Source organism: Cryptomeria japonica, chromosome 11 (assembly GCF_030272615.1).
Source record: "Cryptomeria japonica chromosome 11, Sugi_1.0, whole genome shotgun sequence".
NCBI classification, from domain to species: Eukaryota; Viridiplantae; Streptophyta; class Pinopsida; order Cupressales; family Cupressaceae; genus Cryptomeria; species Cryptomeria japonica.
This window is the reverse complement of record NC_081415.1, coordinates 699,047,559-699,075,504: the sequence shown is the minus strand read 5'-3', so window position 1 is coordinate 699,075,504 and position 27,946 is coordinate 699,047,559. Positions and strand designations below refer to the sequence as shown.

At 35.5% G+C, this 27,946-nt stretch overlaps 1 protein-coding gene across 1 annotated transcript; it reads right to left on the bottom strand.

Annotated features, from left to right (window-relative positions):
• Positions 1-24,007: 24,007 nt before the first annotated feature.
• LOC131067149 (probable xyloglucan endotransglucosylase/hydrolase protein 8) lies at positions 24,008-25,679 on the bottom strand. Its single transcript, XM_058002087.2, has 4 exons — positions 25,442-25,679; positions 25,132-25,232; positions 24,651-24,847; positions 24,008-24,564 (listed from the first exon to the last, which is right to left on the bottom strand). The coding sequence occupies exons 1-4, from the start codon at positions 25,635-25,637 to the stop codon at positions 24,162-24,164; spliced, it is 897 nt and encodes a 298-aa protein (XP_057858070.2). The 5' UTR covers positions 25,638-25,679; the 3' UTR covers positions 24,008-24,161.
• Positions 25,680-27,946: the final 2,267 nt, after the last annotated feature.

Genomic DNA, 27,946 nt, shown 5'->3' with positions numbered 1-27,946 from the left:
TTAATTAATGAACAAATACTATTATTGCAATAGTACATAGATAAGTACTTGCCACTATGTGACACTTTTTATTAATTGTTTTGATTATTCAAATTACAATATCATAAACAAATTGAAGGCAAACATTGCAATTAATAATTAACCAAAAATTTATTGTATCTCATCTTAGAAAAAAGCTACATTATCCTTAATACATAATTCATCATTTCTTTAAGGGAAAAATTTAGAATTGCCTAAGTTTGTTTTATTCCACAATTTAACACTTATTATTAATTATTTTTCTTTTTTAGATTAAAAATTGAGATAGTAAAAAGTGCAGATAAAAACTACAATTGATATGTTTCAATGTGTTGGCTAATGAAAAATAACCAAAATACGATCATATTTATCTTGTGAAAAAACTACTTTATCCTAAACTGATAATCTTTAAGAGAAAAATCTAGATTTTTCAAGTTTATTTTATTTCACTAAATTGTATAAATATGAATTCCTTTTACTTGAAATTACTTTCAAATTTATCACAAATTTTTCTATGCTTGTATATCGAGACTACTAGCTTTGTTGCAGAATATTGCGACTAGATTTTAGGTAAGCATTGTTAGTATGGCAAATTTGGTTGACTTTATTTCAAAAAGACATCAAATATGAAAATGATAAAAATGGGCATTTGGAATTGGTACATAATTTTATCTATTTATATAAAGTTTTCTAATTATATGCACTTTTCTATCTTTTTTGTCATTTTAGCAATGTTTAAGATAACAACAAAAGATTACCTTATAGATATTGTAACTAAAATCTCTCATTAATGAGGCATGCTTCTAAAGTTTTTAATAGTTGAAGACAAAAAGGGTTTGGTCTCATTTTTTGTTAAAATGTTGTTTGAGATGTTAATATTATATTTTAGCAATAATATTAATTTGATTGAGGCTTAAGAAAATTAACTTATTATTGTTGGGAACATGAAGTTGAGGTGAGTTGCACATCAATTTTTAAGAGCATGTTTGAGGAGGCATTTTTTTTTTGTAGATTTAAAATAATCTTGTTTAATCTATTGATCTAGAGAAGCTAATAGATTGGTGGAGTTGGTCATGTTATTAATTTCATTGTGCATGCCGCCTAAAGCCTGCTCTCTTGTTGTAAACTTTGAGTTGTTTTTTATAGTCTTGCACTCCTTTTTTTCAATAGATTCTCTTCTACTAAATTCTTGTCTTTACACCAAACGTGTGCCCCTTCCTTTTTCTATTGATGTATCCACAATACTAAAAATATATACAATTTGAAAGAAATCATTGTTTTGGCTATGTATATCAAAATCTCATTTTTTTTTAGAGTAGTTTTTCATCCAAAAAGGAAAAAAAATGTTTGCTAGGATGGACAATTGTTATCTTTCCTTTGTTTTTTTTTATTTTTTTATCCTTTAAAGTGTCTATTGTTATTTCATTGGTCTTGAAATATATGTTTGGTCCTTTGGTCCTCTAGATTTTAGCAACTATAGATCTTTTATCAAATTTATTGGAAACTTTATATAAATTACAATCAATGAAACCATTGGACCTCCTTTTAGTGAAAATGTTACTAATAAATTCAAATAGATTATAACCATGAGTATATAAGAACCTATTTAATGAAATACTTTTTATTATTCATTTTTAAAAGTTTTTAAAACTCTCTTTCTATTTTTAAAGTCTTATTTATAGGCATTTACAATGCCAGTATGGGGATTAAAATATTCTGTATATAAAACAATAAGCTCCTTTCCTTATCCAATTGCACTAGGCCTTTGATTATTATAATAAAATAATAATATAATAAGATAATAATACTATAAGAAAAAATAAATTTAAAATGAGGATATGATAAAATAATAATATAATGGTATTATAATAAATATTTAATAAATATATTAACAAAAATAATAATAATATAATAATAAAAATAATACTAATTTATTGATAAAAATATAAATTATTCATATAATTAATAAACTATAATTTATTATTAGGTCTGGGAGGGGTAGAATGCAAAAAATATATTTTAATATTGCATTTAAAACTGTTTTTGAAGAAATGTTTCCATTTATTTTATAGGCAAACATATATTGGCAAACATATAGTTTAAGTGTCAAATGACTACCTAAGCAAAAAAAATATTGAACATATAAATGTGTTAACCTTGAAGATTAACATGTTAACATCCCCCTTTAATCTGAATTGTTCAAACTTCTCTTGGCCTAGCACTTTGGTGGAAACATTTGTTGGTTGATCTGAAGCTTTTTTTTAAATCCTATTACTATGACATGTCTTGAAATTTGTTTGAATCAATGTCGTTACCTTGAAAGGGTTCAATTTTTTTATAATGATGGGTCTCAAATTTCGACAATGAGCATATTACTTTGATGAGTCTCGGCTTTTAATAGACAGTCTATTACTTTGACATGTCTCGAATTGGGAATTGTTTCGTCCATTATGAAATAACACACATTAGGTATAATCACTAAAAAGAATACCTGAAATAGCACACATTGAGTGCAATCACTGACGAGAATACCTGAAATGACACACATTGGATGCAATCAATACATTGAAATATAATTAGCAAACCAATCACAAGGTGTCTTCACTTGAATCTATACACAAAGTTCCCCCATTTGGTAGATTAGAGAGGAAAATACCAACAACATGGTCTCCCTGATGGAGTTATTGAACAAGAGACGGCATCTTTATCTCCATAGCTTCAAATAAATGGAATACATTGGTAAGGACCAAAATCAACATAATCATCATAAACCGTGTATCCAACACAATCATCTTGCTTAGAAAAATAATTCTTATCAACAAAATTTTCATCACCAACAATATTGTCATCACCGACCACATTATTGAAATCATTGTCATCACCAATAGTAGCTTCAACAATGCTCAACATAGCCTCATTTGGAACATCGGGTTCAATCTTTGTCAAAGATGTAACAACTACAATATCTAAAGAGGGATCTAATGTCCTTCTCGGGACTGGTTCAAACAAAGTATTAGCAACACATAACATAATTTTTTGCACTTTGTTTTGAAAATAATGAAAGAAATCCTGAGTGTGTTGACCACACAAAGAACAAAGGTGTAGATCAAAACATGTACTAGAAAGATGAGCTTGACATCCACAATGGGAACAAAGTTGGACATTTTTGGATTTAGTATGTATTGTAGAATATAAAAATATTTTTTAATGCCACATTTAAAATTCTTATTGAAGAAACATTTACATTTATTTTATAGGTAGGCATATAGTTTATATGTCACAAAAATAAAATTATAAAATTTACAAATGTGTAAACCATAAAGATTGTCACATTAACATATAATAACATAATATTTTAAAGCATATATTCCAATATGACATTTGTTGGCATCTTTTACATAGATTTATCTAAATATATGTATGCTAGTTTTATATCTTTATTTTTATACGAAGATGAGAGACTTGTATGAGAGTGAAGAACCATGTACATAAAAATCCAAAAATAGTAAATTGAAAAACAAAATCTTATTTATATTAAAATTATTAAAATATAAAATAAAATAATTATCTTTGCATAAAGAAATAGATGATAAAGATAATTTTCTTATAGTATTTGAAAATATTTCAAATTTAAAACACTATTTTTATTCAAGTTTTTTTTGGTAAGTTAATAGCTAGTTAGAGTCAGCACCCATTATATTGATATTAGAAAAGTTGTTACAGTATCATGCAATTAACTAATTTTTATGACAGTCACATGCATATGTTGCATTGCCTCGGTATTTATCACCTATCTACCCACATGACTAAAAATTGTTTACCAAACCCTCCAAAAATGGTGAACCAAAGCATACCAAACAAACGTATACATTATATGCTTATATCTATAGATTCCAAGACATACAAAAACAAAATGATGCCTCCAAGGAAACAAAATTGCTCATTTTTTGAGCAGATTGACCTACGTATGATTATATGCCAAATATTTAACAATATGAAGTTATCAGAACCGCACCAATTACTTGTTTTTTGCCACAATGCCCGTCTACATCACAATCCTCGTGCTTGGGCCTTCGTTAGTATCCTTGTTCATTGGCTCCTTAAGTATCACACCAAATTCATCCCCCGCATTGTCCCACTTCAAACCTTTTGCCATCACGTATGCTTGCAGCTAGTCTCTGCCTTCATTCATTGTGATTGATAGGCCAACACTAGGGTAGGAATAAATGATCAGAGGAAAATTTGAAAATATTATTATATATTTTCTTAGTTTTTTTATATGTTAGTAAATGGCATTTTTGAAGGCCTTCAAGGCAGTTTTAGTCCTTGAAAGCAGCAAAAGAGCAAAATCTCGCATACAACTCTTGGAGACCTTTCCAACAAGTTAAACAGCTCGTAATTTCGAGTCCTACAGAAATTTATGCCTAGTTAAAGTTAGGACAAATTTTATATAGTTTTTTTGAAAAATTACATAGTTTTAGATTTTATTATGTAAATAAACTTGATGTGACTGTTGGTTTTTTGATTCTCAAGGAGTTTTTGGTGACCCTTGGAATCCCTTCGACTACTATATGTTGGATTTTCGAATTGAAAACAATACTTTTTGGCTTGCTTCAATTCTGTATTATCTTGTTCATCCACAACACTGCAGGTTCTCACTTAGGTGTTGTCTTCCAAATCCATAATTCGGATCAATGGTATCAGAGAAAGTTCACTCCTGTATGTCATATCACACATGATCAACATATCAAATATTGGGGTTGGAAACAAGGAATCCTTCAGACTACCTTCCTTTGAGACGCACACGATCACAAATGGCTAAGTTGCAAACTGATGAAGACATTAAAGCATTGGTTGCAGATGCATTAACAAAACAATGAGAAGAAATGATGGAGCAGTTCAAGCAGATGCTGGAAAGTCGTGGGTCACCTACAAACCCACCATTCATAGGGTATACACCATTCAAGGTGCAAGTGAATTTCGATATACCCACCTTTCAAGGAACGATTGATGTAGATGTCATTGATGACTGGGTTTCAAAACTGGAAAGATATTTCTCTGTCAACCAGTTCTCAGATGAAGAGAAAATAACTTTCGCTCTTCTCAAAGCAGAAAATCATGTGAAAGATTCTTGGGAAGTGAAGTTAGCAACCAAGGCAGCAAAAACGGGCACTACGTTCATCTTTGATAAAAAACCCACATGGGGAGAATTCATGGAGCACATAAAGGAAGAATATTTTCCTTTAGATACATATGAACAGAAATATATGCAATGGCAATTGCTTCGACAGAAAAAAGACCAAACTGTTCAAGAATAAACTAATTTGTTTCATGCTTTAATAGCAAAACTTGGCATCAAAGATTGTGAGAAGCGTCGAGTTTTAAAATATCAGAGTGGACTCCATAGGTATATTCAAACTGAAATGGAATTCCTGAACATAGAAAGTTTATCTAGTGCATATAAATTTGCTACAAAAATTGAGGAGAAATTCAAACAGAAAGAAAGGAGGGATAACTTCGCAAATAACAGATGGAAGAGCTCCAAGGAATCTCCTCCCAATTCAGCAACAAAAAAGGCATGGGGTATGAAGAAGACACAAGAGAACAATATGTGGTGTGAATCCCATAAGAGTCTCTCTCACAACACAAAAGATTGCAGAACCATAAAAAGTTTAATGATGGAGACACATGAGGACAAGGAAGAACCTTAGGTGGCAGAATCTTGTCCAAAAGAAAGTCATGAATAGGTCATTGAGGCTTATCCATACGCAATGGTAGCTACTACAAAGATATTGCCTCGGGAGGATGAGGAGAGATTGTTTCACTCACAGGTGTGGGTCGAAGGAAAAGCCCTGCACTTTATTGTTGATAGTGGAAGACAAACGAACCTAATATCAACAGAGACCCTAAAAAGATTGAATTTGAAAACAACAGCACATCCACAACCCTATTCTATGGGATGGATAAGTCAAGGGAGAGATATCCAAATGCACCAGCAGTGTCATATTTCCTACTCTATAAAGCCTTTCCAAGATGAAGTAATCTGTGATGTGGCTCCTTTAGATGTTTGTGATGTTTTGTTGGGACAACCATATATGTACCAGTGCCATGGTGTCTATGAATCTAGACCTCATAGTGTGACAATCAGATTAGGTGAGCAAAAATACCAAATACCAGAGGTAAGCCCTGCATACACTACCTCTTTAATTAGTGCTAAGCAAGGTAGGAGGCTGGTTGTCAAAACAAGAACATTCATATTATTAATGATTCAGTCCAAAGAAGAAAGGAAGTCTATATATAATTCCAATGACATTACAAGCACCACAACACAGTAGAAAAGATCAATGGACCAAATTTTGATAAAATATGAGAATTTGTTTAAGTTGCCAACTGGGGTACCTACACACTGCCAAGTAAGACACACTATTGGTTTGATACCAGGAACTCGATTGCCTAATGAACCAATCTATCATAGATCAGTATTAGGAAATGATGAAACTAAGAGGCAAATACAAGAATTGGTTGAGAAAGGACATATTCGTCCAAGTGCATCACCATGTGGTAGTCCCATGCTTCTAGCAAATAAAAAGGATGAAATCTTGGAGCATACCAATAAGAAATATAAGGAGAGACATGATGAGTATCACACTCCTCATAATTTTCAAGTCGGGGACAAGGTGTGGTTGCATATTCAAAAGGAACTCTTGAAGTCATATTTCCCTCTACTATTAGATGTTGCAGAAACAATTTCCACTACAGAATTGAATCCAGGTGCAACTTCTCCATTCCAATGTGATCAGATTGTGAACACCATGGTGAAAACAGTCAAACAACAACACATTTATCTATACAAAGTGGTTCGAGCAAGACAGATCACTCAACAAGGAAAGTGGTTTGCCAAGGAGCAGCTTCAACTCCATTTCCCTCATTTCATTAAGAGTATTGATTCAATGGAGCCCATTGCTCTTCAAGAGGGGAGTAATGATCAGATGCAAATTTGAAAATATTATTATATATTTTCTTAGTTTTTCTATATGTTAGTAAATGGCATTTTTGAAGGTCTTCAGGGCATTTTTAGCCCTTGAAAGCAACAAAAGAGAAAAATATTGCCTACAACTCTTGGAGACCTTTCCAACGAGTTAAATGGCTCGTAATTTGGAGTCCTGTTAAAAAAGTTATGCCTAGTTATAGTTAGGACAAATTTTACAGAGTTTTTTTGAAAAACTACATAGTTTTAGATTTTATTATGTAAACAAACCTGATATGACTGTTGGTTTTTCGATTCTCAAGGAGTTGTTGGTGACCCTTGGAATCCCTTGGACTACTATATGTTGTATTTTTGAATTGAATACAATACTTTTTGGCTTGCTTCAATTCTGTATTATCTTGTTCATCCAGAACACTGCAGGTTCTCACTTAGGTGTTGTTGTCTGAATCCATAATTCGGATCAGTGGTATCAAAGCATGTTCACTCCTATATGTCATATCACATGCAATCAACATATCAAAGATTGGGGTTGGAAACAAGGAATCCTTCAGACTACCTTCCTTTGAGACGCACACGATTGTAGATGGCTAAGTTGCAAACCGATGAAAACATTAAAGCATTGGTCATAGATGCATTAACAAAACAACGAGAAGAAATGATGGAGCAGTTCAAGCAAATGCTAGAAAGTCGTCGGTCACCTGCAAACCCACCATTCACAGGGTATACACCATTCAAGGTGCAAGTGAATTTCGATATACCCACCTTTCAAGGAACGATTGATGCAGATGTCGTTGATGACTGGGTTTAAAAACTGGAAAGATATTTCTCTGTCAACCAGTTCTCAAATGAAGAGAAAATAACTTTCACTCTTCTCAAAGCTGAAAATCATGTGAAAGATTCTTGGGAAGCGAAGTTAGCAACCAAGGCAGTGGAAACAGGCACTACATTCATCTTTGATCAAAAACCCACATTGGGAGAATTTATGGAGCACATAAAGGAAGAATATTTTCCTGTAGATACATATGAACAGAAATATATGCAGTGGCAATTGCTTCGACAGATAAAAGACCAAACTGTTCAAGAATATACTAATCTGTTTCATGCTTTAACAACAAAACTTGGCATCAAATATTGTGAGAAGCACCGAGTTTTAAAATATCAAAGTGGACTCCATAGGTATATTCAAACTGAAATGGAATTCCTAAACATAGAAAGTTTACCTAGTGCATATAAATTTGCTACAAAAATTGAAGAGAAATTCAAACAGAAAGGAAGGAGGGATAACTTCACAAATAACAGATGGAAGAGCTCCAAGGAATCTCCTCCCAATTCACCAATGAAAAAGGCATGGGGTATGAAGAAGACACAAGAGAACAATATGTGGTGTGAATTCCATAAGAGTCCCTCTCACAATACAAAAGATTGCAGAACCATAAAAATTTTAATGATGGAGACACATGAGGACAAGAAGAACCTCAGGTGGCAGAATCTTGTCCAAAAGAAAGTCATGAATAGGTCATTGAGGCTCATCCATATGCAACGGTAGCTACTACAAAGATATTGCCCTGGGAGGATGAGGAGAGATTGTTTCACTCACAGATGTGGGTCGGAGGAAAAGCCCTGCACTTTATTGTTTATAGTGGAAGTCAAAAGAACCTAATATCAGCAGAGCCCGTGAAAAGATTGAATCTGAAAACAACAGCACATCGGCAACCCTATTCTATGGGATGGGTAAGTCAAGGGAGAGATATTCAAGTGCACCAGCAGTGTCGCATTTCCTACTCTATAAAGCCTTTCCAAGATGAAGTAATCTGTGATGTGGCTCCTTTAGATGTTTGTGATGTTTTGTTGGGACAACCATATATGTACCAGCGCCATGGTGTCTATGAATCCAGACCTCACAGCATGACAATCAGATTAGGTGAGCAGAAATACCGAATACCAGAGGTAAGCCCTGCATACACTACCTCTTTGATTAATGCTAAGCAAGGTAGGAGGCTGGTTGTCAAAACAGGAACATTAATATAATTAATGATTCATTCTAAAGAAGAAAGGAAGTATGTATATAATTCCAATGACATCCAAAACACCACAACACAGTAGAAAAGATCAATGGACTAAATTTTGATACAATATGAGAATTTGTTTAAGTTGCCAACTGGGGTACCTACACACTACCAAGTAAGACACACTATTGGTTTGATACCAGGAACTCCATTACCTAATGAACCAGTCTATGGTAGATCAATATTAGGAAATGATGAAACTAAGAGGCAAATACAAGAATTGATTGAGAAAGGACATATTCATCCAAGTGCATCACCCTGTGGTAGTCCCATGGTTCTGGCAAAGAAAAAGGATGAAATCTTGGAGCATACCAATAAGAAATATAAGGAGAGACATGATGAGTATCGCACTCCTCATAATTTTCAAGTCGGGGACAAGGTGTGGCTGCATATTATGAAGGAACTCTTGAATTCATATTTCCCTCCACTATTAGATGTTGCAGAAACAATTTCCACTACAAAATTTAAAACGGGTGCAACTTCACCATTCCAATGTGATCAAATTATGGACACCATGGTGAAAACACTCAAACAACAGCTGATTTATCTATACAAAGTGGTTCGAGCAGGGAAGATCACTCAACAAGGAAAGTGGTTTACCAAGGAGAAGCTTTAGCTCTGTTTCCCTCATTTCATTCAGAGTATTGATGCAATGGAACCCATTGCTCTTCAAGGGGGGAGTAATGATCAGAAGAAAGTTTGAAAATATTATTATATATTTTCTTATTTTTTTAATATGTTAGTAAATGGCATTTTTGAAGGCCTTCAGGGTATTTTTAGCCCTTTAAAGCGAGGAAAGAGAAAATTCTTGCCTACAACTCTTGGAGACCTTTCCAACGAGTTAAACGGATTGTAATTTTGAGTCCTATGTAGAACGTTATGCCTAGTTAAAATTAGGACAAATTTTATAGAGTTTTTTTGAAAAATTACATAGTTTTAGATTTTATTATGTAAATAAACCTGATATGATTGTTGGTTTTTTGATTCTCAAGGAGTTGTTGATGACCCTTGGAATCCCTTGGACTACTATATGTTGGATTTTCAATTTGAATACAATACTTTATGTTTTGCTTCAATTATGTATTATCTTGTTCATCCACAACACCGCAGGTTCTCACTTAGGTGTTGTCTTCCGAATCCATAATTCAAATGAGTGGTATCAGAGAAAATTCACTTCTGTATGTCATATCACACGCGATCAACATATCAAAGATTGGGGTTGGAAACAAGGAATCCTTTAGACTACCTTCCTTTGAGATGCACACGATCGCAGATGGCTAAGTTGCAGACCAATGAAGACATTAAAGCATTGGTTGCAGATGCATTAACAAAACAATGAGAAGAAATGATGAATCGGTTCAAGCAAATGCTGGAAAGTCGTGGGTCACCTGCAAACCCACCATTCATAGGGTATACACCATTCAAGGTGCAAGTGAATTTCGATATACCCACCTTTCAAGGAACGATTGATGTAGATGTCGTTGATTAGTAGGTTTCAAAACTGGAAAGATATTTCTCTGTCAACCAGTTCTCAGATAAAGAGAAAATAACTTTCACTCTTCTCAAAGCTGAAAATCATGTGAAAGATTCTTGGGAAGTGAAGTTAGCAACCAAGATAGCAGAAATGGGCACTACGGTCATCTTTGATCAAAAACCCACATGGGGAGAATTCATGGAGCACATAAAGGAAGAATATTTTCCTGTAGATACATATGAATAGAAATATATGCAGTGGCAATTGCTTCGACAGAAAAAAAGACAAAACTGTTCAAGAATATACTAATATGTTTCACGCTTTAACAACAAAACTTGGAATCAAAGATTGTGAGAAGCACCAAGTTTAAAATATCAGAGTGGACTCCATAGGTATATTCAAACTGAAATGGAATTCCTGAACATAGAAAGTTTACCCAGTGCATATAAATTTGCTACAAAAATTGAGGAGAAATTCAAACGGAAAGGAAGGAGGGATAACTTTGCAAATAACAGATGGAAGAGCTCTGAGGAATCTCCTCCCAATTCACCAAAGAAAAAGGCATGGGGTATGAAGAAGACATAAGAGAACAATATATGGTGTGAATTCCATAAGAGTCCCTCTCACAGCACAAAAGATTGTAGAACCATAAAAAGTTTAATGATGGAGACACATGAGGACAAGGAACAACCTCAGGTGGTAGAATCTTGTCCAAAAGAAAGTCATGAACAGGTCATTGAGGCTTATCCATACGCAACGATAGCTACTACAAAGGTATTGCCTCAGGAGGATGAGGAGAGATTGTTTCACTCACAGATGTGGGTCGGAGGAAAAGCCCTGCACTTTATTGTTGATAGTGGAAGTCAAAAGAACCTAATATCAGCAGAGACTGTGAAAAGATTGAATCTGAAACCAACAGCACATCTACAACCCTATTCTATGGGATGGGTAAGTCAAGGGAGAGATATTCAAGTGCACCAGCAGTGTCGCATTTCCTACTCTATAAAGCCTTTCCAAGATGAAGTAATTTGTGATGTGGCTCCTTTAGATGTTTGTGATGTTTTGTTGGGACAGCCATATATGTACCAAAGCCATGGTGTCTATGAATCCAGATCTTGCAGCGTGACAATCAAATTAGGTGAGCAGAAATACCGAATACCAGAGGTAAGCCTTGCATGCACTACCTCTTTGATTAATGCTAAGCAAGGTAGGAGGTTGGTTGTCAAAATAGGAACATTCATATTATTAATGATTCATTCTAAAGAAGAAAGGAAGTTTGAATATAATTCCAATGACATCACAAACACCACAACACAGCAGAAACGATCAATGGACCAAATTTTGATAAAATATGAGAATTTGTTTAAGTTGCCAACTGGGGTACCTACACACTGCCAAGTAAGACACACTATTGGTTTGATACCAGGAACTCCATTGCCTAATGAACCAGTCTATCGTATATCAATATTAGGAAATGATGAAACTAAGAGGCAAATATGAGAATTGATTGAGAAAGGACATATTCATCCAAGTGCATCGCCCTGTGGTAGTCCCATGGTTCTAGCAAAGAAAAAGGATGAAATCTTGGAGCATACCAATAAGGAATATAAGGAGAGACATGATGAGTATCACACTCCTCATAATTTTCAAGTCGGGGACAAGGTGTGGCTACATATTCAAAAGGAACTCTTGAAGTCATATTTCCCTCCACTATTAGATGTTGCAGAAACAATTTCCACTTCAGAATTGAATCCAGGTGCAGCTTCTCCATTCCAATGTGATCATATTGTGGACACCATGGTGAAAACACTCAAACAACAACAGATTTATCTATACAAAGTGGTTCAAGTAGGGCAGATCACTCAACAAGGAAAGTGGTTTACCAAGGAGCAGCTTTAGCTCCGTTTCCCTCATTTCATTCAGAGTATTGATGCAATGGAGCCCATTGCTCTTCAAGGGTGGAGTAATCATCAAAGAAAATTTGAAAATATTATTATATATTTTCTTAGTTTTTCTATATGTTAGTAAATGGCATTTTTGAAGGCCTTCACGGTATTTTTAGCCATTGAAAGCAGTAAAAGAGCAAAATATCGCCTACAACTCTTGGAGACCTTTCCAAGGAGTTAGATGACTCGTAATTTCAAGTCTTGTGCAGAAAGTTATGCCTAGTTAAAGTTAGGACAAATTTTATATAGTTTTTTTGAAAAATTACATAGTTTTAGATTTTATTATGTAAATAAACCTGATATGATTGTTGGTTTTTCGATTCTCAAGGAGCTGTCGGTGACCCTTGGAATCCCTTGGACTATTCTATGTTGGATTTTCAAATTGAATACAATATTCTTTCTCTTGCTTCAATTCTGTATTATCTTGTTCATCCACAACACCACAGGTTCTCACTTAGATCTAAATGTCCATCTGGGGATCAGAATAACAATATTTATTAGAAAAAAAATCAATAATTAATTTTCATATTTTAGCTCAAAATTAAAATAAATATCACCTATTAATATTTAATCATATGCAACGTAAATGGTAGAATGATATGAAAATGGAATGGAATATAGCAATGAATATGATTAAAATGGCATAAAATGAGACACAAATAGCTCTGATTAGTTTCTTTAGGAAAGCAATGTTCCTATCAATAATAGGTCGCCTAGCCTCAAACACCTCACGGTTGTAGGTGGTAATAATTGGAAATCAAAGGACATCCTTTCCACCATACTATAGATAGAAGTAGTCCTGAGGCAATTGAGTCTTCGTGTCCTTATCAATGTTTGTTAGCACAATCTCCAAATTCCCTAGAAAGGAATCCTAGAAAAATGTTCTACAAAGGAATCTCGCCCCATCTTTGGATTCAACAGCCATTAAAATCATCGCAAGAAACATTTTGAATACATCTGTATTCACTCTGTGCTAGTGCTCCACAAACAAAAACTCATGACCCTGAATCCTCTTGACAACATGTAAGACCATCCCATTGTAGTATTCCAGAATGGCCTTAAATCTCTTTTCAAAGACTTCTCCCAAAAAGGACATTTTTCTCTTTTCAAAAAGCAAATGAATTGGGTATCCATTTTTGTTACAAATGTATTTTCTTAGTTTCAAAGCATGAGTCACAACTGGATGCAAAGAGATGGTATTAAATGTAGCCATGGAGACTTAAAATCCCATGAGAAATAATCATCCAACTTCTAAAATTGTCATCAAATCTTAAATAAATTGTCCTACATCAAGTTTCAAGGCAAAATATCATGTGTGGGAGCCTGTCAACTGTCCTAATATCATGTGAAACATGCTTGTCTAGCACCACCTCATCATGTTAATTTATTCCCCATATGCACCATTTATCACCTACACTAATTTGGGCGACAGTAATCAAATATGTCATTATTAAACCTCGCTCAATATGTCACATCCTTCTCTCCTTATCAGCATCAAGACAAAGTGGCCAAGAATGACCATCATGTCAAAACACCCCACTCTTCGATGCCAACTTAGAAAGCTCATCAACACTATCATTTCCTTCTCGGTATACATGGGATCATTTGAAATTTTGAAATGTGTTTATGAGGTTATGTATTGGTCTTAACCATTTCTCTAATTTCTAATTAGGAGTTGAATTTTGCCTAATTACATTAATGGTAATTAATGAGTCTCGTTCAAGGTGAAGATGGCTTACCTTGAGTTCCTTCCTTTTGTGACCTATTTCACACATCGCCCCATTGAAAATGAGGACCCCAAGTAGTTTTCTTTTTTAGGCTTTAGCTTTGCAGTTTCATTAGGTATTTTCGTTGAGAGTTTAAGGGTTTCCCGAGCCAAGTAGAGAGTTCATGCTCAAAACAGTGTTTGAACATTAACAAAGTGCTTAGAAGGTTTGAAGGACGAAGATCACAATTGCTTTGAGTCATTTCTGACAACTTTCTATTTTTAGGAATTTCTGTTTTTTTCCTTTTTCTAAATTTAGAAAGTTTTGATTTTGGCACTTTGGGCCCAATCCAAGAAGCAACTTTTTTGGCTTGCTTTTTGCTTTTTTGCTTTTTGTTTTTTTCTTCTTTTTTGAAAGTAGGATTAGGACTTCATTCCTTTGGTCATATTATCAATGCCCATGTCTTCATATTTGAAAAACTATGTCTCCAAGTACAAAAAGCAGGGTGAAAACCCTAATTTAGGGTTTTTGTTCCAATTGATCCAGGTATGAACATAGCAAGTTAGAGATGGACATGGTAGTATGAATGAAGATGTTTGGAAGAGGAAAAATGGCATGAAGGTCAAACTCGCCCAAGGCATGAAAGACATGGTCAATGATGTGCCAAGTCCGCCCTGGCATAAAGCTCTTCAAGTCCACCTTGCACATGCCAATCAAACTTAAACTCCTCCCAAGCCAAGGATGGAAGCATGAACATGGTAATTAAAGACCAAGCAAAGTCTACCAAAGTATGAAGGAAATGGCACAAACTTCATGAAGTCCGCTTAGCCAAGTGTTTGATTGTCCCCCAAACATTCCTTAGCTCCTAAATGTAGTTAAGAAAGACATGGCAGAGGTTAATCAAACTCTGACCTGCAGTTAACACAATGAAAAGCAAGAAGTTTTGACATGGTAAATGGATATGTCCAACAGGACTTAAATGAGCCGCCCTCCTAATTCAAGGGGCTAGCAAGCTTCAAGGTCCATTAGGCACATGCGGTTTAATGCCCAAAGGTATTCAAAGTCTGCCATGTCTTGTCCAACTCAAAGTCCGCCATGGCATGGAAGCAATCAAGTCTGCCAAAGCATGAAAAGAAAGCATGTCAAAGACCAAGCAAACTCTGTCTAGAAAAGATGACACAAACAAGGGAATTATGGCAAAAGATTGGAATGTCTGGACCAAAGAAAATTTTGTCCTTGAATATATCCAAGGAGCCTCCAAGTCCTCCTAACCAAGGTGTGGAGACATCCAAATAATGCACAAAGTCCGTTAAGAAAGACATGGCAAATGGGTCTCAAAGCATGCCCAAGGGGAAATGTTAAGACGGCATGATCACACCAAAGTCCACCTTGGCTAGACTTTCTTGAAGTTTGCCATAGGAAGACAAGGTTGGGAGGATAGAAAAGCATGTAAAAGATATGACTTATGAGAGGCTGAAGTCTTCCATGTGCTAAGAAAGCTTGAAGTCCACCTAAGGGATAAGAGGAATAACAATTTCGATAAGGAAGCAAGGTGCAAGCTAGTATGTCCAAGTGCACTTGAAGTTCACCCTCTTCTCCATATGGAAAGAGATTAAGCCTAAGACATAAGGAAGGGAAAACATGAACTAGAGCAAAGGGTTTTGACATGTTAAGAAGAAAAGAAAAAGGTTAGAATTAAGTTGGATGGCCAAACCTATACCAAGTTTGCCTAAGACCAAATTAAAAAAAAACAAATAAAGAACAAAACAAAACATGGCACAAGCAACACAAACTCTGCCCAGCCATGAAGGATGTCCAAACTCTTATGGAGTTCGCCATGTAGAAAAGCAAAATAAAGTTGGCAAAGACAAGGAAGAAAGCTAGGAAATCTAAGTAGCAAGCAAGACATGGGTTAAAGCACACAAAGTCTGATGTGGCTAAGTAAAGAATGTTTAATAAGCATGAAAGATGTCCAAACTCATGGCTAAACACACTTCAAGGTCCATTCAAAAATAAAAGAAAACTTTCCAAGATAGATGGCACAAACAAACACAAGTTGGCAAGACACTAACCAAGTTCGTCTAGGCATAAATGGAATATGTGAAGATGCCTAAGCCAGATGAAAATTTGCTCAAGATTTGAAGATCAACTTGCCATGAAATCAAGGGTCAATCAACGAACGGGTTGGAAAATAAATCTTGACACATGAATATTTTTAATTATTTTCCAAAAGGAAAATAATTTCAACACTTAAAAAGACAGAGAAAGTTCTAGAAGGTTCCTAGCTTTTTTTAGTTGAGGATGGAATTTTTGAAATAAAATAAAACTTTCAATTTTGGAAAGATTTAAAACATAAAAACAAACAAAAAAAATCAAAAAAACAAAATCATGGAGCTTCTAAAATTAAAATTCTTAGCTCTATATATTTTCAATCAATCACTTTCAAATTCATTATTGGGTTGGAAGATTGGAGTGTGATTCCGAAGAAGTTTTCTCTCTCTCAAATTTTGTGGAAAAATGATTTTCAAGAAGGAATTTTGATGAATTAAAAATTTTCTAAGTGTTGGAAAGAAGAAAATATGTGCTTTTTCTACGTTTTAGATAGAATTTTCAGAATTTAAGGCAAATTTTCATCAGAATCGGTCAAAGAAAACTCTAGAGGTTCAAGAAATTCTTATTCTTGACAGATTTCTTATGTCTAAACCGTTTATTTCTCAGAATTTACTAAGTACTTGACCAATTTCATGCACTTTCAGTTTGATTTTTCATGGATATTTAGCTTTTTAACAAGCTGAAAATAAAATTTCCAAGTAAAAAGGTCTAAAATCAGAATTAAAATTATGAATTTTTGGCAATTTTCATGTGTTTTTTAGGTTAAAGGCCATCAAAGGAGTTCCTTCCAGAAAAACTCAAAAAAGAAGTTCGCTAGTAAAGGATTGCAGCCGGAATCAAAGATCAAATCCAAGTGGAAGAATGTCACAAATACTAACCTTGGGCATGTGGATTTCGAAGACTTCAAAAAGAGAATGTATGGCCATGTTGGATACCTGTCTACACCCATTGATCATTGGATGATGAGAAATGACATCATCCAAGCAACTAGATTTCAGCCGACTAACGAATGTGTTGAGCTAATGGTTGAATGTGTTATGTACTATGATGCACAAGAAAGAGTGATCATTGCACCTGATAGAAGGGTATTAGCTAATCTTTCAGAGTTAGTCATTTGGGAAGTGTTTGGAATACCAAGCTACGATAAAACCTCATATAAAACTAAAGAAGATACCCAAAATATTGATGAGGACCAGTCTGAACTCTGTGCGGCAAATGTCAACAAGTCTTGGTTGGAAAAGGCAAGACCCCAAGGGAAAGTGCCAAAGAAGTTGTTGTGCCCATACTTCAAAGAAGAATATGGTGATATTATCCTATTGTTGAATAGAGTAATGGGCATCCCTCAGGGTGTACCATTTGAAACATGGATGTATTACTTCATTGATGGAATCACCTTGGGAGTCAAGATGTTCAATTGTTCCCGCATAATCAGTAACAATCTTCATGAACAAGTGAAAATTTTAGAAAAGACAAAGTCATTTTACATGATCTCTTACATTGTCTACCTGTTGGCTAGAAATTTTAGATATTTTAGACTGATTTGTAGAGGTATAGTTGGCAATGGTGAAAATGAATTCAAGTCTTATGACTGTTACCCTCAATTGCATCTTAGTCAGAAGAGTCATTTCAAGAGAGTAAATGATGCATTCCTGATGTATATCACAAGGACACTACAAGGGAGAACTCATCAAAGGTTGTCTTCTGAAGCTAAGAGTTTAATCAGTAAGTATGGATCCTGGTTTATCCAGTTTCTAAAATTCACATACATAAGAGTTCAAGGTTTTATTGGTCATCCTTATCGACTTTCGATCTATCCCACCAATAGAATGATCTTACTAGAAGTTCTTGGACAGTTGGATACATATTAGGGCTTCAAAAGAATAAGGCAGAAGGCAACCATTTCCTTCCCATTCTTTATTGGAAATATGTTGGAGTCTTGTCCAACGACACAGGCAACTGAAAGTGCCAGGCTAGAGATGCAATGGTATCCCTTCATATTCTACCAGTCTAGAGATAACTATGATCCTCACGATAATATTGGGATAGAAAATGGAGAGAGAGATATAGGCATAGAGTGGACTTAGAAGATTTTTGGGCAGATGTTGTAAATGAATTTGACATCAGGGAGAGACTATGGTCCAAACTACCAGTAAGCTTAATCAGAATAACTGAACTTTTCCATGTGCCTAATCAGTTGGAAGATAATGCAAAATACACTCAGCCATGCTTTGATGAGAATACATCCCTTCTGCTTGTTAGATGGTCAAAATCTGAGCATGCAGACCTGGCTACTTTGATGCAGCCAGTTTTGAATTATTCTCGTTGGTGGGTCGATTAGAAAATTCATGGACTAAGATGGAGAAATTTGACCTTGACTTGTGACCTGATGGGTGAAGCAGAAGAATGTTCTTCAAATGCAGAAGCATCTCAAACTGCCATACCGACTGAAAGTACTAAAAAGAAAAGAGAAGTAGGAAACTCTTCAAGAAAAAAAGGGAAGACAGTTGTAAATGAAGAACCTTCTCAAAAGAAACAAAGGATAGAACCATCTTGCTATGTCACATCAAGAAACATAATTGATACATTGGTTATTGATGAGTCATTGGCAAATATGGAGATTCCTTCTCTACTCCATGGGGAAAATATAGAGTCAATCCATTAGGAAGAAGAAGAGCCTATGTCTCCTACAGGCACAAAAATATTGGATTTAGATTCTGAAATGGATATTCTGGGCAATAAATTTCAAGAGGGAATGATTTCTACTCTTCGAGGAGGCCAAAATATGCCCTATGAAGAGGATGATCAGGAAGTGGAAGGAGTTGAACAACCTATAATTCCTGATAGGCTGAAGGAAGGATTGAAAGAAAAGATACAAGTAATAGAAGTTCAAGAAGAAGATGGTATGGCTGACTTCTTGGCCATATTAGAACATGTTGTAAAGAAGCCATCCAAAAGGTTTTCCACCATCTAGAAAGATGAAGTCAGTTATTGCACGATGCAAATTGTTGTGCCAAAAGTAGACAAGGCTAAAGAAGATATTGCTTCTCATGAATATGCAATCACTACAAACAATTTGGGACCAACTACTAAGAGTCGGGAAGTTGAAGACTTGAATAATTCGGCCGCTTCCATGAATACAAGTCTAGACAAAAAAGTAGGAAAGAAAAGGGAATACAAAAGAGAATTGAGCAACTGATGGAATACATTCAACACTTGACTAAGCCGCTCAATCAAGCCAATCCATAAGTTCCTTCACTTTTAAATTCACAGGAGACAGTTAGATGTTTTGAGGAAGAAGTAATTACGGCCAGAGAAACCAAAGAATGGATGGAAAATGGAAAAGGAGCAGGAACATTTGCAGACAAATTGAGACTGACATATGGGCATACTTCCTTCCTACTCTCTAGAATTGCAAGCATGGACTGATCTCCAAGATATTCAAGACAGGATTATCCCATGCCTTAGAGTATTGAAGGGCATGCATAAACAAGAACTAATTAACAAAGAGATAATTGCAGCAGGGGTTGCCTATGATTTTAATACATAGCATTGGACATTAGTTGCACATAGTGAAGTCTTGGAGAAGGTAAAGGCAAATAGTGCTAAGGCTGAAGAGAAGATAAAAGAGATTCATGATAAGATCTTCCTTGTAGCTACAGATGTGCTCGAGAAAGAAACAATCAGAGAAAGTGATATGCAGTTGGAAATCCTAAAGCTTATAATATAGGAAATTTTCTTCCCCATCAGAGGACAAGTCCTGAAACAGAATTTGGCTAAGGCATTAGAATTCTTGTCTATATGAGATGTCTTCCAGAAATAGGAGTCGGAGTGGGAGATTGCTTTTGCCACTTGCGCAGATGATTTGGACGAATGGGAATACATGATCAACATGTTGCCACATGTCACCATGGAAGAGGTCGACTCAATTGTGTCCAGATTCATTGAACACACTGATACCCATGAGAATAAGGATGCACCTTCTTAGGAGATGGCTAACAACGCCACTTGTCTTGCATGCATTGGCTTCTAGTTTTATTTTGGGAAACCCTGATTAGGGTTGTGTTGTTTTAATCTTGATCGTTGATCTTAGATTGATCTCGGTCATTCATTTATTTTTTAGAACTCTATATAAACTCGCATTCTCTCATTTTCGTTGTTGTGGAGAGATTTATGAAATTGTTGCGTAGAGTTACTTGAATAATAAAAAGTTCATTATCAGTATTGTTTTGAAGTCTTATTGTTATCAAGTGGTTGCGTGGTTGCATATTTTCCTCAACACTTAGAATAGATTTTCTTTAAGTAATTTGCTTTGAAGTTGTTAGATGAATGAAGGATTGATAGTTTAGATTGGTGAAACTTTGCTCATATTTTCTTTGGATGGATGATTTTCATTCAATGTGTAAAGTTAGCTTGAGCTTTTGATGTGGATGCTTAACTTCTAGTTTGAGTAATACTGTTCAATTTTTGGTATTATTCATGAGTGTGAAAATCTTGAGCATAGCCTTAGAAGATTGCACATGCTTTGTGTAGTTGTCCAAGAGTGGCGAAAAAAAGTGTCGTTTATTGGTTTCACCCAATCTACACAATCTCTTGAGTTATTAACAGTGGTTAGAATTCCTAAACTCTTATCCTTTTTTATTTTATTTTTTTGAAATCCCAAATCAGAAAATCCAAAAACAAGGAGCATTTATTGATAACTTCGCCTAAGTCTAGCTTGTGAATGATACCAGTTGAAGTGTAAGTCCCTTTGTGTATTACTAGCATATCACAACGCCCATTGAGCTTACCCACACGTCAAGACCTGACAAAAGAAACCTTGGAATCGCCATATGATCTTCTCGCAATCTTAGCATAAGCAGTGATTTTTCAAGAGAGGATAGAGTGTCGTTGGACATTTTATTATGTGTTCAGTGAATGATAAAACACACGCCAACACTTCCCCAATTCTAGTCCTAAAAATGTCACTTTGAACTCAACCAAATTGTTTGTTTTTTATAAAAATAAGCAGCAAAACAAGGGTGTTGGCCTTATATACAAACAACTTGTAGGCGACATAAAAGAAAGGCAACAAAACAAGGGTGCAAACCCTAAACAAGCTTAGGTTGGATAGGCCTTTAAGAGCAAGTCAGATTACCACAATTAAAGGTCAACCAAACCAACAACAACCCCAAAAGGACTTTACTCAAGAGTGGGGAGAAACAACCAAAAATCAACATGGAGCAGTTTGAGGGGGGAGAGACTTACCTTTTTGCTTGCGACAAACAACAGTCTAAGCAATAATATTATTAGGAACATCATAAGAAGGATGAAGCAGGAAGAGCCCCTCAACGATTTTATCTACAACTGGAGCAGATTGTTGTTGCAAAACAATGTCAAGAACAGACACACCAAGAGCAACAAGAGTATAACCCTCAAGGCCAGAGGAGGCCACACCAATAGCAACCAAGGGGCCAACAGAGGCCTCAACGGCAGTAAGAGGCACAACCTCATCCCAAGAGGGGCCATCATCCCCAAGTGAGGAGTCATCAGGATCATCAGAATCAGAAGCCTTGACATTCAAATGATTAGTAGTAGTGTCTTTCCACCAAGTAGTAGCACCTTTATGGCATGAAAGAGAACAATTTGAAGCTAAGTGACCCATTGAGAAGCATCTTCAATAGCGAAAGGGGAGGCCTTCATAGTCCAGTGATTAAGTCCATGGCCTATCCCCAACCATAAGAACCACATCCCCAAGGAGAGTCATAGAGATGTCAATGTCGATTAAAATGTGAGCAAAGGTAGAATGACCCATGGAGACATGTAATCATCAACCTTCAAGAATCAGTCGATAGAGTTACCTATGGCCTTGTAACAAGAATGCACCCAAAAATGAAGGGGAAGATTGGGAAGACAAACCCATACTGGATGCACACTGAGTGGTTCAATAAGAGGGTTAAATGAAGGAGTCCAAGGTTTGATGGAGAGAGAGTTAACTCTCCAAGCCCACAAACTTGCCCAACACTAAGTCACAATCATCAGAAGAAGCAAAGGAAGAACTGAAAAAACCTTTATCACAAGGGTAAAGCTCAATGCTTCTAGCAATAAAGGCTTCCAAGAATCACTCACCCAATGATGGAGGTCAAGGAGAGAAGACTAGAACCCAACAAATCTGTGCACCAACCCACAATGTTGGTAGAAACTAATGTTTTTACCACATCTTGGCCACAAACCACCACAAGGGATGTCTTGGCACAAGGGAAAAGATGAGATTTTCCCTTGGGAGGATGATTAGCAACAGATCTAGCCACGCGAACAAAGCTTCACCCACCAGCAGTAGAAAGAGGTCCAGGAGGGACCTCGGTACCCTCAATAGCCTTGGCTAGACCACCAACATCTGAACCCCTGGCATGGCAACCATTCAAAGCAGCAGGAGCAACACCGTCCCCCAAAATCGAAGAGGATAGAGGCCCAGACCTAGCCCCACCTAGAAGGGACACCGCAGGCAAAGCAGGCCTTGAAGAAGCTATTGCCGTAAAGGTAGCAGACGGTTGGGAACCAATATGAACAGAGGGCACGATCATAGCAAAAGCCCTGTTTGAAATCGGCAATAGCAAGAGATGACATCGCAATGACTCTATGCTTGAATCCTAGGCAAATTGTTTGTTGCATCACCTATAAAGATGGATTTTTATGCTAATATATTTCCTTTGTGATCTCTTGCTACGCATCCCACCACTAGGTCTGAGATTTCCTTTTGATGCCCCATCGCAATTAATTTGACCCACTCATCTTCTGGTGGGATCCATGAAACACTAATCCTCGAATTTGAAGGAAGATCAACCTTCCTAAACCCATTAACGGGGATATTTTTATTCAAGTTTATCCTAAGAAAAAATTTTAAATTATCCTACAAATATTTTAAGAATTAATTATTGAGAAAAAGAAAATAAAACAATATTTAAAAAGGGACACTCAATCTCATGAGACCACCTTTTTATGATGCATCCAAATTTTTTAGAAAGATATTTCTTGATTTTTTAATATTTTTTAAAGATCTATATACTTATATAAATCTAATTTATATTATTATATTATACATTCTAGAATGTTCAAATTACCTCATAAATTGCTGACTTAGAACACTTAACCTTTATATAAACCAAACTCTCATGGTAACACAATGTAAAGCTTTGAACACCTCATTCAATAATCTTAAAAATCATATCGAATTAAGGTGATATTAGTAATCTTAAAAAATCACGTCAAAATAAAATGATATAACAAAACTAAAATACTGCCTTGGAACACTTAACCTTTATATAAACCAAACTATGTAAATCTTTGAAAAGTTCATTTTGAAAGGCTTTTCTTAATTAAGTAAAACCTGTTTATATTATAGAAAACAATTAACAAACTTTATCAAATTAAAAAATCGATTATACATATTTCATAAAACATGTGCTGTTTTAAGGAATATTTTGCATGTTTAACTTTATACTATATTTTATCTTGAGTAATCATATGAGTTCAATTAAAGGCCATTAAAGTAATGTTGATAAGCAATAGTGCACTTGTTTTATAATTGCTTTCTGTTCTGTGGAATTACAACACCCACATCCACATGCAGAGTGCTCTCATAAGAAAATCTTAATTCCAATCCAATAACTATCATCATTCATCATGCAAATCATACCATTGCAATTCATTTTAACTTGATATTTTGGTAATGGTGATGAATCATAAGTAAATTAAACTTCTATGATACATACAGCAGAGCCTAAGTGATTTGCAGAGAGACTATAGCAGCTGTCTGCATATTTTCCAGGCAAAGAAGATAAGCATAAAATGAACTCATTTATCTAAGATCTCAGTTTAGTCCCAGGGAGCAACAGTGCATTCAACAGGCTGTGTGGAGAAGCGAGATTTATCAGAGCAGTAATCATACGCCATGAATTTACTCTTCACCCATCTGTAATCTTCCTTCTGCTTCTCATTCAAGCTCCATGCAACTGGCTCATCCCACCATTTATCAGTACTGGTGGCAACACAGGCAGGAAATGAATCCTCCCATTTGCAGCCCAGATCATGAAATTTCTTGTAAGAAGAAACAAAAGGAGCTGCTGCCCAGTTTGTTTTCTCCAATCCACCTCTGGTAGCCCAGTCATCTGCATTCCAAATGCTTGAAAACATGTACATCCCCTGCTCCCTGGGAAACACATGGGTTGTTGCCTTGGTGTGCCTGTGCACTCTCACTGGAATTTGGTCCACAAAAAACCTGCAAAACCCAACAATTTGTCTAAGGAGGGCATGAACTCACTATAAACCCTAAAAGACAAGTAAGTGAAAGAATATCACACATACACTATCTGATGAGAGTTCCAGAGGATGGAGTAGGTGTGAAATTCCTGAGTGGGATCAAACCAGAGAATATGCCTCTGCTCTCTCCCACCCACACCTTTAGCATAGATGTTGGTCTGCAAGGCATATGGCTGTCCACTTCTATTGCCCAGGAATTCAAAGTCCAGCTCATCTCTGTTCATGTCATTATTAGAAGACATCTGTACACAATACAGAGCACACACCCATGTCAACCAATATTGTATTTAAAGATATCAGATTTTCATAATTTATAATATTGAGCGAAATAGTTTTCGGATTCAATTGGGTCAAATTTATATTGTCTCTTAACTATCTAGATGATGGATCACAGAATATGCTTTGTAACATTGATTTAAATTTGATACAATAAAATCCAGAAACTAATCTACTCAACATTATATTTCTTAAACAATGAAAACGATCAATTTAGAGCTTTTCCCAAATTGGAATGCTAAATCCCTACATAATAAGCAGTAACCACGCCTGCAGAGTCCCCTGGCACAAGCTTAAGCTTCATGCTGAACCATCCAAACCTGTACTTATGTTTGGACTGGAACCCAGATCCTGCACACAGATATATATTCAACGTTTCATTTAAATATCTAGTTTCAAAAATTTAACAACTATTTTACACCTCATTTACATCAAACAAGATTACACATAACTGAAATAACCTAGATCATGCACACAGATATATATTCAGCCCCCCAAAAAAGATTGGGGCTTGTGCATCAAACAAGATTTTAGATTACACACAACCAGTAGTAACTCACCTGATATCTGATCAAGAGTGAGGTGCCATACATGACCATTTTCAGAGGTCTTAACATGGTCCTCTGCCCACATTACATTAAAATTGTCATCAAACTTCTTGTCCACCCCATCATCATTCTCACAAATCACAGAGCTCACAGAACCCAATGCCAACAAAAACACCACCACCAAACCCATCTTCATACTTGCGAACATTAGCTTAAATTTCCTAATTGTTCTGGTCTTATATCACAAGATTGAAAGTGCAGCCTATTTATAAGTAGGATTTGATGATTCGTTGAGAATTCAATACTTTGAAAGCATATTCATACAAGACAAGCCAGCTAATGGTGAGCTATAAAGCGAAAACAGTGAGTGGCATACAGAGCAGGGGAGGTTGTACATTCTTTACTTTTTTGCATTTTTACATCAATCTTGCTGAGATTCCTCGCAGGGATTGAAGGTAAATGGAAACACATTTTTCACATTTCAAGATTTTTGTGAAATGTTTTAAGTTTTATGATGATGGAGAGGGCCCTTCAAAGCCATGATTGTATCCTCGTAGTTGCCAAGTTGATTGAATTGCAGGTACTATCTGATAATTCCAAATACTGGAGGATCTCAAAAAAGAAACACAGAATTTTTGCAATGATTTCTGGTCATGGCGATTCAATTATTGCTGGTAATATTTATTATTTAACTTCAAGCTAAAAATCTCTGTGACTAGGCGTGGCCCCTGCATCAGCGGGCTGGACCACTGAGCGCCCAATACAAGGACGGGACCATCATTATATTCCTAATGCTTGTCACCTCCAAAACTAGCCGTTTGAACTAGGATTCCTCCACAAAAATAACCTTGAATTTACTAATTAAAAATAACCTTTCTTATATAGCTAGACATAGAATTTATAGATTATATAATGTTAGCTTGAAAATATCTGGATTAGATTACCTAAAAAAATTTCCGTCAATGATTTAGATCTCATTTTATGGTCTGTCATCACAATAAGATATATAGTTATTTATATTATATTAATTATTTGTTTGAAAATATCTAGATTAAATTACTTAAAGAAATTTCATCAATGATTTAGATCCCATTTCATGGTCTGTTATCATAATAAGATATATAATTATTTTTATAATGTTAATGATTTGTTTGAATGAATTATTAAAAAGCTTGTCTACCAAAAGTAATCTTTACTTGCAATTCACGTTTTCTTATCATCATTCATATCAAGCTTCTAAAATAAAAACTTTTAATTACTATGTTGGAACTTAAAGTATATGAAACTTAAATTTAATGGTGAAAGTCTAACAATTATGTTTGATTAATTTCTTATTATGGATTGTTGGTATATTTTAGAAGTCTACTTGTATATGAAAATAGATCATTAACAATCTTATAGAATACAATGATGTTTTGTGATTAAGTGGAATTGACAAAATGGCATTTCGCTAGAAGCCTTTTTCTCCCTCTACCCTATGTCCATGTCAACTTGCATTTGTTAATCATATCTTCTGAGTATAGGTTCTATGGAAGCGGAAAACATGGGAGCCAATGATCAAAATCTAAGTACGATGGCTGAAAAAAAATTGTGCTTTCCATCATTGTAACTAAATGGAATAGTTGTGTGATTCCGACAAAGCTTCTTATTGATCCACAATAACCAAGCTAGGGGAATAAATAAGGTAACCAACCCACCTGTTATAAGGATCATGTTCTTCTCAATCCAACCCCTACATAGAATAAGTCATTGAATTTGGAACAATGATCAAAGACAACAAGGAACCTCAAGTACTTCCATGATTGATTACTTACTAAAATGATAATGCACGAGGACCTTCAATGATTTTTCAATTACTAAGACATTTATTTTAGAACTCATTCAACTTATTGGTGCCAAGGCTACCCCTCTAGTTCTTGAATAGTATATCTCTCACAATTTCCTCTTAATTTTGTTTCTTAATTTGCTACACCATAATTTTTCAACCCGTCCCTCTACCATAAGTTAGATTATGTTATTATATACCTACTTCCCATCTTGATATTTGTGAATTCCACTCCCCCTTCCCATTGCACTACTATATCACCTAATTTAAGTACTATCCCTAGTTAATAGTGTCATTCACTGCCCATGTTCCTAGTGTTTCTTCTATCATTTATACCTCCACCACTATTGTTGTTGTTACACATGCAGTTGTCGTTGCACCAAAGGATCGACCTGTTAATGCCCGATACAACCACTAGACTTATAGAATCCACAAGAGGTGGTTAAACCATGTCACGAATCCAAGTGTTGTGTTGCACATCACAAGGAGACCAAGAGCACGCACCTTGCAACAATCCCCCCCTAGCGCAAGTGAGGGGTTTGAACCTATGACCACTTGCTCTGATACCACTTGTTACAAGTGCGGTTGTCGTTGCACCAAAAGATCGACCTGTTAATGCCCGATACAACCACTAGACTTATAGAATCCACAGGAGACGATTAAGCCATGTCACAAACCCAAGTGTTGCATTG